The sequence below is a fragment of the Alligator sinensis genome, unplaced genomic scaffold (genome assembly GCF_000455745.1).
Source record: "Alligator sinensis unplaced genomic scaffold, ASM45574v1 scaffold665_1, whole genome shotgun sequence".
NCBI classification, from domain to species: Eukaryota; Metazoa; Chordata; order Crocodylia; family Alligatoridae; genus Alligator; species Alligator sinensis.
In genome coordinates this window covers 351,711-360,494 of record NW_005842034.1, presented here as the reverse complement: position 1 = coordinate 360,494, position 8,784 = coordinate 351,711, and the positions used below count along the sequence as shown (strand labels likewise).

General features: G+C 42.5%; 1 protein-coding gene across 2 annotated transcripts in view; it reads left to right on the top strand.

Moving 5' to 3' along the window:
- The window catches only part of SECISBP2 (SECIS binding protein 2), a 44,691-nt gene that overhangs the window by 10,811 nt on the left and 25,096 nt on the right, over positions 1-8,784 (top strand). For both annotated transcript variants that reach the window (XM_006022394.2, XM_006022393.2), the window contains exon 6: positions 1,707-1,794. In XM_006022394.2, coding sequence (XP_006022456.1) covers positions 1,707-1,794 — 88 coding nt within the window. The remainder of the gene's footprint in view (positions 1-1,706; positions 1,795-8,784) is intronic.

Sequence of the window (8,784 nt, the reverse complement as noted above, 5' to 3'; positions counted from 1 at the left end):
GGAAAGAATAAGGATAGGGCAAGACAGACAGCAGTTGACTGTAGTAAAGTAGGAAATGATGGTTTAGGATTAAATTGGCGACAGAGAAATTTTCATTTCCTGGATTTTGTTGGTGGCTGTACTGATTTCTTCTTTAAGTTGGGTGAAGAAGTTCAGACCGCCTTTTTAATTATTGTTTTACCAAATAAAGTTCCTCTTTTGTAAGTCCACTGTACTGAGTTTTTAATGGAGATTTCCTAAAAGATAAAAATATGGAAAGATAAAGAAATGGGATTGATAGAGAAGGGTAAAATGCACTTGATCCAAATGCTTGTTGCTCACTTCCTGATTGCAGCACTCAAACAAAACTTACTGTAAATGTGTCCCCGAGCAGGTCAGGTATTTTGGATCTAGAAACCTCAAGAATACTTATACTTTCATCAGCCTTTCTGTAAGCAATACAAATAGTGTAGCGCTTCAGGCTTTCAATGGAAAAAATCTTTGAAAGAAAGAATTATTTGATATTTTCATCCAGTTTTCTTTTTTGCTGTTAATTTAAACTCATAAGAATGGAGTTTTAGTGGTTGCTGGGCTGCATGTCTGGTTGCTAGTAACAAACTTGAGCACAAAGTTGTCTAAAAGGACCTACAAAAAGGTTATCCTTTGGAAAGCCTTCTCCTTACATATGTCAGTTAAAGAATGATTTTGTGTCCCAAATCCATTTATACTGTGTTGATAAAAATCAAGTTTTTCTGAACATAGTCTTAGTAAAGGGCTGATATTTATTTTCCAGAAATGCATTTTGCAACAAAAGCAATCAGGAGTTGTGGTAGAGGTGATTTTAATTAGACCAACTAGATATTTGCAACAACAACAAAAAATTCAGTTGCAAGCTTTCGGGCACAAACATCCTTCATCAGGCATAGGAGAAAAGATTGTAAACGTTCTCCTGGGTAGAAATGAAAGTTCATATTTCATAGGAGAGTTGAAGGTATGGTAAAATCTCCCAGGAAAATGTTTACAGTCTTTTTTCCTATGCCTGATAAGGGGTGTTTTTGCCCAAAAGTTGGCAATTAAATAATTTATTTTTTTTTCCCCCCAAAAATCTAGTTGGTCTAATAAAAGAGATCACCTCCACCACAAGCCCTGATTGCTTTTGCCACTAGAACAATACAGCTACAACCTGGATACCTGACACCTTCTGTAACAAAACACCTGTATGTGATACCCACATCTTGCATACATCAGTGACCTATCCTTTCTTCTGTTCCCTCCAGCTGTTGTTTAAATTAAAAAATAAAGTAACACCTTCTATGCATGGCATTTCTTTGATTAGCTCCCAAACGGTATTAATTTCCAGGAAATACTCTGCACTTCATCTTTGTTGCTTTAAGCAAGCCAAGCCTGTTCTAATTCACGTTTCATTAACAAAGTTGCTGAAGTCTGGGAGCATTTATGATAAATCGGTAGTGGATGGGGAAGACCTGTGGACAGGAGGTACTCCCAAGGAATAAATTTAATCTCTTTATGCTATTAGAGAGTTCTAAAGAGGCATCAGCTTTTGTTTTATAATAGAATATGACACACTGACTCTGTTCTAGAAGCTGTCTATACTTCTTGCCTTGTAGTTTTACCCAATGTATATATTTATTAAAAAGTTGCATGATTTGAGACCCCTTCATTCTTATTTTTATGTTTAAGAATAAAAAAAAGCCACTCTTTCGTAGGAAGAAGCCTCAGTGGATAACAAAGCTGCAGTAAAAACCTTGACTAACAAAGAAGCTGGTTCTGTTTTCTCGTCTTTTGATACTAGAAGTAAGTGCTGCAGAAACCCCAAAATATCTACTACTTGTTGGGTTTGAGCCGTGTCTGCATCTCATTATTTGAAAGTATTGCTGAACTGTTCTCAAGAATAGAGTAAATGTGGAAATTTGGAAAAAAACTAAAATGTGAGAACTAATTCAGTGAGACATGATAAAGCAAACTTGAGATTTCTCATTCCTGGTAGTGTTTGTGTGCCTTTGAGGTGTTCCTTAATTTGAAGTATTTTTTAATTGCTATGTTAATGTTTTTTTAATTAAGGCCTACTACTTCTGGATCCTGCGCATAGGATTTCTTAGTATAACCAACTTCTATAGATTTCCAGCTTTTATTTAAAAAAACAAATCATTAAATGTAAATCTTCAAGTGTAAAATGATACAAGGAAAAAAATATAAAACACAATTTTATTGCATTTTTCTTGTCTTCAAGCTTAATATGTAAACTTACCATGAGGTTAGGGGTACATTGCATATTATCTATATGATACATTTTTAGCAATTATAAAACTGCATCATTTTGTAACACAGCAGAATTATCTGCACTCTCAACTGAGGTAACCTCAAGCTCCTTATACATTTTAGTAGCTGTTTTAATCAAGATGACTGTCTAGATTTTTCTTTGGTATCATGGATATTTAGAAAGTGCTATTAAAGTACTTATTGGAGTATTTATTGGAGACCAGCCTGTCTCTCACCCACTGACTCCTCAATTTACATCTTCACTGATGCCCTGTTTGCATGCATACCAGCCCAGCCTCTAGCTTTTTTGCTATTCATTCTATTAAGGAAGAGCACACATTAACTACAGAGGCTTCCTCAGCCTGACGAAGAGTTTTTAAATCTGAAAGCTTGCTAAAAAAAATTTTCCAACTATTTAAGTTGGTCAAATAAAAGATATCATATTTACCCAAAGAACCTTGTCTACCATTGGAGTACTTATGCTCTTTTTAAGAGAGACTTGTTTAGGTATTAATGAATTGAAGTCTTTTCTTTAATTTCTGATGTTAAGTGCCTCTGTCAACTTAAGGGATGTACTTGGTAGCCATGTTGGTCTGAGACAAGAAGATGTACAAAAATCTAGAACTCTTGGTTCCAAAATGATACCTTTCATTTGACCAACCAGGAAATCACAAGAAACTTGTCCTTTTCTGCAGACAAGGTTCCTTGGGTGAATTTGATATCTTTTATTAGACCAGCCCAAATGGTTGGAGAATAGTTATTAAGCAAGCTTTCGGGTTCAAAAACCCTTCGTCAGGCTAAGGAAGCTGCAGCAGTTGGTGTGTGCTCTTCCTGGATGGAATGAAAAGTAAAGAAGCCAGGGGCTGGGCTGGGCTGGGGAGTCAGTTGCCAGGCAGATTATAATGTATCAAAAATCCAATGTCTATGTTTAGTCCCTGATCTCTAGTATCCAGCAAGCTGATGAAATGGAGTTCATAGGCTCATCTCTGGGATGTGTTGTGTAAATTTCCCTTGAGGATCAGGACTGAGAGATTGGAGAGAGAGTGGCCCTCCTGTGAGAAATGTGCCCCCACCGGTAATTGGGTGTTTCTGTCTTTGATGGATTTCCGGTGTGCATTCATTCTGGTGCGCAGTTGTTGTCTGGTCTCTCCTACATATCTTCCATCAGGGCATTTGGTGCATTGGATGAGGTATACTACATTCCTGGAGGTGCAGCTGTAAGATCCTGGGATGCTGATGGCTCTGTTGTGGGGTGTAGTAATAGTGGGGGTGGTGGAGATGTGGGGGCAGGTTTTGCATTTCTTGTCATGGCACGGTCTGGATCCTTTTGGTGTGTTCTGGGGTTGAGGAAGTTTGCTTCTGGTGATGAGGTTGGCGAGGTTCGGTGCTTGTCTGAAGGCTAGGATGGGTGGCTCTGGGAAGATCTTTTTAAGAATAGGGTCTTTTTCTAATATGGGTTGCAATTTTTTGAGGATTTTCCGTACAGGTTCAAGGGATGGGTGATAGGTCATAACTAGCGGTGTGCGATTTGTGGGTGTTTTTCTTCTGTACTGCAGCAGTTCTTCACGTGGTATCCAGGTGGCTCTTTCAAACGTGCGATCTACCTCTCTGGAGGAGTGTCCTTGCTGGGTGAAAGCCTTTTTAAGATTGGTGAGGTGGCAATCCCGGGTGTTCTCTTCAGTACAGATGCGGTGGTATCTGAGGGCTTGGCTGTATATCACTGCTTTTTTGGTGTGTTTCGGGTGATTGCTGGTTCTGTGCAGATATGTATGTTGGTCTGTGGGTTTCTTGTATACTGTGGTCTGTATTTTACCCTTCTGGATACTGATCCTTGTGTCTAAAAAGGGGATGTTGGTGTTGGAGTATTCTAAAGAAAGTCGGATGGAGGGATGGTGACTGTTGAATTTCTAGTGGAACTCAATCAGAGACTGCAGGTTCTCACTCCAAATGATGAAGATGTCATCGATGTATCTTAGGTATAGTAAGGGTTTGATGGTGCAGTTCTTGAGGAAGTCTTCTTCCAGGTGGCTCATAAAAAGGTTGGCATACTGTGGGGCCATTTTAGTGCCCATAGCTGTTCCCATCATCTGGAGGAAGTGTTGATTATTAAAAGTGAAATTGTTGTGTGTGAGGATGAAGTGTATAAGCTCAGTGATATCTTTGGGTCTGTATTCTGGGTTGTAATCTTGTTCCTGTAGATATGTAAGACAGGCATGGATGCCATCCTTTTCTGCAAGCTTTCGAGATCAAAAGCTTCGTCAGGCTCTGGGAAAAGTATAGCTGGTACAAGATAGTAAAAAGTCCCCATAGGTAGGAAATAAACTTCATTTTTGCACAGAGGGAACTGAAGATGGAAGACTGTCCCTCTGGGTCCATGAAAATGTCTTTGTGAGCTGTGCTGAGTAGCTCTTTGATGTCTAGATCCGGTAGAATTCCTTCCCTGGAGGTGTCAGATGGCAGGCAGGGAGGTAAAAAAATCTTGCCATTTCCCAGTTGGTCTAATAAAAGGTATCATTTTGGAACCAAGAGTTCTAGTTTTTTGTGTGTCTCAGACCAACATGGCTACTATGTACACCCCTGAAACATGGGAGATGCTGAATTTTAGCCAATTTTGGATTTTAAACTTCATTGCAGAACAACAAGAAAACATTTTTTTTACCTCCCTGGCTACCATTTGACACCTCCAGGGAAGGAATTCTACCGGATCTAGACATCAAAGAGCTACTCAGCACAGCTCACAAAGACATTTTCATGGACCCAGAGGGACAGTCTTCCATCTTCAGTTCCCTCTGTGCAAAAATGAAGTTTATTTCCTACCTATGGGGACTTTTTACCATCTTGTACCATCTACACTTTTGCCAGAGCCTGACAAAGGGACTTTGATCCCAAAAGCTTGCAATTTCCCGGTTGATCTAATAAAAGGTATCATTTTGGAACCAAGAGTTCTAGTTTTTTTGTATGTCTCTATCAACTTAAGTAGTTTTTATGTATATTCAGTAGAAGATTTGAAGTTCACAAAGCATTTGCTCTGTGTTAATATACAAACTTTTTTGAGTAGCTGACAATATAGTAAAGAGCTGTCATTTTTCAGTGGTCACTGTAAGTCCTTGCAGATGTGCAAGTATGTTTTATATTGCTTTGCAGATAAAATGAGTGCAGTTCAGGCTCCATTGTCTGTTTGTGCAATGCAGATCAGTATCTTTAGGGGGCATATGGGAAGTCTTCTCTGTTTGATTCTCTCCCTGAATCACTGGAAATGCTCTGAATTAGTGTTCCTTGCTGGCAGCAGGCCAGCAAAGGCCACCTCTTTCCCAGCAGTGTCAAGAAAGGAATACTTTTACAGCATGGCCCGAGAGCCTGATGGGGCACTTGAGAAAACAACAAAGAAGAATTGGTTGAGTTTATTGGCTAGCAATATCTTCCTTTCCTGTGTCCTTGTGACCATGTTTTAGGAGAATTCAGAGATTTGTTGGAATCTGACAGGGCCACACTGTGAACGTTTCTGCTCTGGCCACGATCTTGTGATCTCTGTGCTGTCAACCCTGCACCTTAGTGCCTGCACCTCTCCAGCCCCCAGAGTGAAAGTAGGGGAGAGACAACTTCTTCGCCTTACATGGTCTCATTTGGTCCCGATTCTTGCTATTGGAATAAAGTGCTCGTTTGTTTGGTTAGTAGCAAGAATTAAGTTGAAATGGCTGTTGAACCACATGTGCATTTCTACAACATCAAACTTCTCGGTTAATGTTTTGGACATCAGTCTTCTGGTCACTTCTCTGCTTTAATCAAGACAAATTACCTATGAACTGAGCATTTTGACTTTTCTCTGTATTGTTTCAGAAAAGTAAAAATACTTGCTACAAGGTGAATTCGTGTAAAACAATGAATTTCAATTAATCTCAGAGCCAATGAGAAAATAAAGATAATTGTGTAGCATTTCTTGCTGAATTACGGAGCAGGGGGATTTTTTTTTCCTTCAAACAGCATCTTTTAATTAAAAGAAGTGGTTCAGTTTGTTGACAGACTCTTTAGCAGTTTGTTGGCAGATCTTCTTTTGAAGAAACTGAAAACCACCAGGATCTAATTTTCCATTTCTAATTGGGATATAAAATGTTACCTTCCAATCTCCTTCACTTCTGTCAATCTCAATACAAACTTGAGTACAGGAACTGGTTGCATTGACAGATGAGCTTCTGACAACTGTACTAGTATTGGAGATGTTGATCTCTTGACTATGGGCCCCATGCAGGAGTAGCTGGGATTTGAATGTGTAGGTGTTGTCAATAGGAGGGCTGCTAAAGAGGTATGACCTGAGTCTGTCTTGTCACCGAAACCTGCCAGAGCTGTCCGGACATGTCGGTCAATGCCTTAATATGACTGTGACTAGGCATCAGTAAAACCTACCTGTTTTCATTTGCACTAGGTAACTCATAGTGTTGGTAAGTTTGCAGAAGGATGACGTTGGCATGTGGTGCTTGCTGAGGGTTCCTTCAATTTTTTAGATTCTCTTTCATCTTTGACTTTTGGGCCACACTGTAAAATTATTCCTTTATCAAGGCTGCTGGAAAGAAGGAGGTGATGTGAAATGATATTGGATAGGCTGCTGCTGGCATTTGTGATTTGTCACTTCTGCTTTGTTTTCTGGCTTTGAGGATGTACTTGTTGAAAAAATACAGTATAAATACTTATAGCTCGAGCCAGCAAAGACTTAGTTAGAAATGAGGTGCCCAAATTCAAAATCATGCTCCAAAAAGGGCTTTGGTAGTGCCTTCTGAGCTTGCAGTGGTCTGTCCTCAGTGGGCACCAACTACCCAGATAGTTCAAACCTATGGTTAATGGTTAGAACACTCAGCTAGGACCACAGAGTCCTGAGTTCAGATCCCTATTCCATGAATCTGTTTCATGTAAAACAGTCATTGGATAGAATACAGAAGTTGGACCCTAGGACTCCCTTCTCTCAGGCATGTGCCCTTACTGTTAGTTATGTTAGTCCTGAGTGAGAGAGCTATAGACAGGCGCTGAGTCAGGTACTGAAGCTCCACTGAGCACATGTGATGTAAGATGCAGACTTCTTGGCAACAATTCCTAAGGCTTTCCACTCAACATGTGGGTTTTGGGTTCCACTTTGGCAGCTAGATGCTTAAAAGTTAAGATATAGGGGCGGCAGGACCTGAAGTATCTACGTCCTTTATTGGGTTCAGCCCCTAAAGCATAGGAGAGGCTAGAGCAAGGGTGGGCAAAATACGGCCCGCAGGCTGGATCTGACTCGCCAGGTGATTTCATTCGGCCCATGGGCAGGTGCCTACCAATTCATTGCATCCAGCCCCAGCCCTGTGCTGCCCCTGCTGTGTTCACATGGGACTGAGCCCCACTCACTCCTGCAGGGGCAGCATGCATTGCACTCCCACCCGTGCCTGCAGGACGGCCCTGACCCCCGCCCTGCAAGTAGGGAAGCAATAGAGGCAGGCAGGGGAAGGGCAGTGGCGGAAGGTGGGGAGCAGCAGTAGGCAGGCAGCAGGGAAGGTAGGGGAGAGGCAGGGGAAGGAGCCTGGGAAAGTGGTGGTGGTGGGTAGGGGAGAGACACCAGTGATAGTGTGGGGAGTGAAGCTGTAGTTGGGTGGGAGCACATAGCCTGCATCAGTGCCCCGGGGCTGGCAGGGACCCAGGGCAGGGCAGCAGCAGCGTGGAGCCCAGGCCAATGGGGGTGCAGGGTTTGCCTGACTTCATTGTGCGGGGTTCGTATGCAGTTCCTGTGTTCTCTGCCTGAACCTTGTGTCTCTGGGGGGAGCCCTACGCAATAGAGCTGGTGGCCCAGCCCTACTCACTGCTATGTGCAGGTCATGGGGAATGGCAGGGACCTTTGTGCTGTAGAGCCTGGCCAGCTCTGCCCCTCTCCCTGCTGCCTCAAGTGAGCCCCATGATCTGCACCACTGGCTTTATTGTGTGGGGCTCTGCCTGGTAGTGCAGAGCTCAGACATGTGAGCCCAGCCATGTGCAGTCCTGGGGTTCACTGGGACCATACAGCACTGGGGGCTCCACCTGCTGTGGGCCCTGAGCATCATGAGGGTCCTCTGCCTGCTGCTGCCACTGGTGGCAGGGGCTGTGCGTAGTGGGGGGGCGTGTTTGTAGGGGGGCTATACGCACACCCCAATATATACACAGTCACTCACACCCCCCCCACTTTATAAACCCCATACCCACCCACATACCTTTGCACATCCGCACAAACACCCTCCACAAACCCCATACACACACCTGCATACAAATCGGGACAAAAATATTTTTTTGAAATAAAATTAAAATATGTTATTGTAGATGTTTGATTTTTAGTATATAATTTGTTTTTTTTCCCCAGTTCCAAGATGGCAAACCCCCATCCCAAAAGGAATACTTCTTGGGGCAGGGGTAGGGGCTTCTGGTGGCAAAGGTTAGGGGTTAGGGATGGGACTTGCAGTCCCAAGATGACAACCAGGTGGTGGGGCACCTGACAAGGTGCAGGGCTACCCTTGCGTCCTTCAACAGCTGACC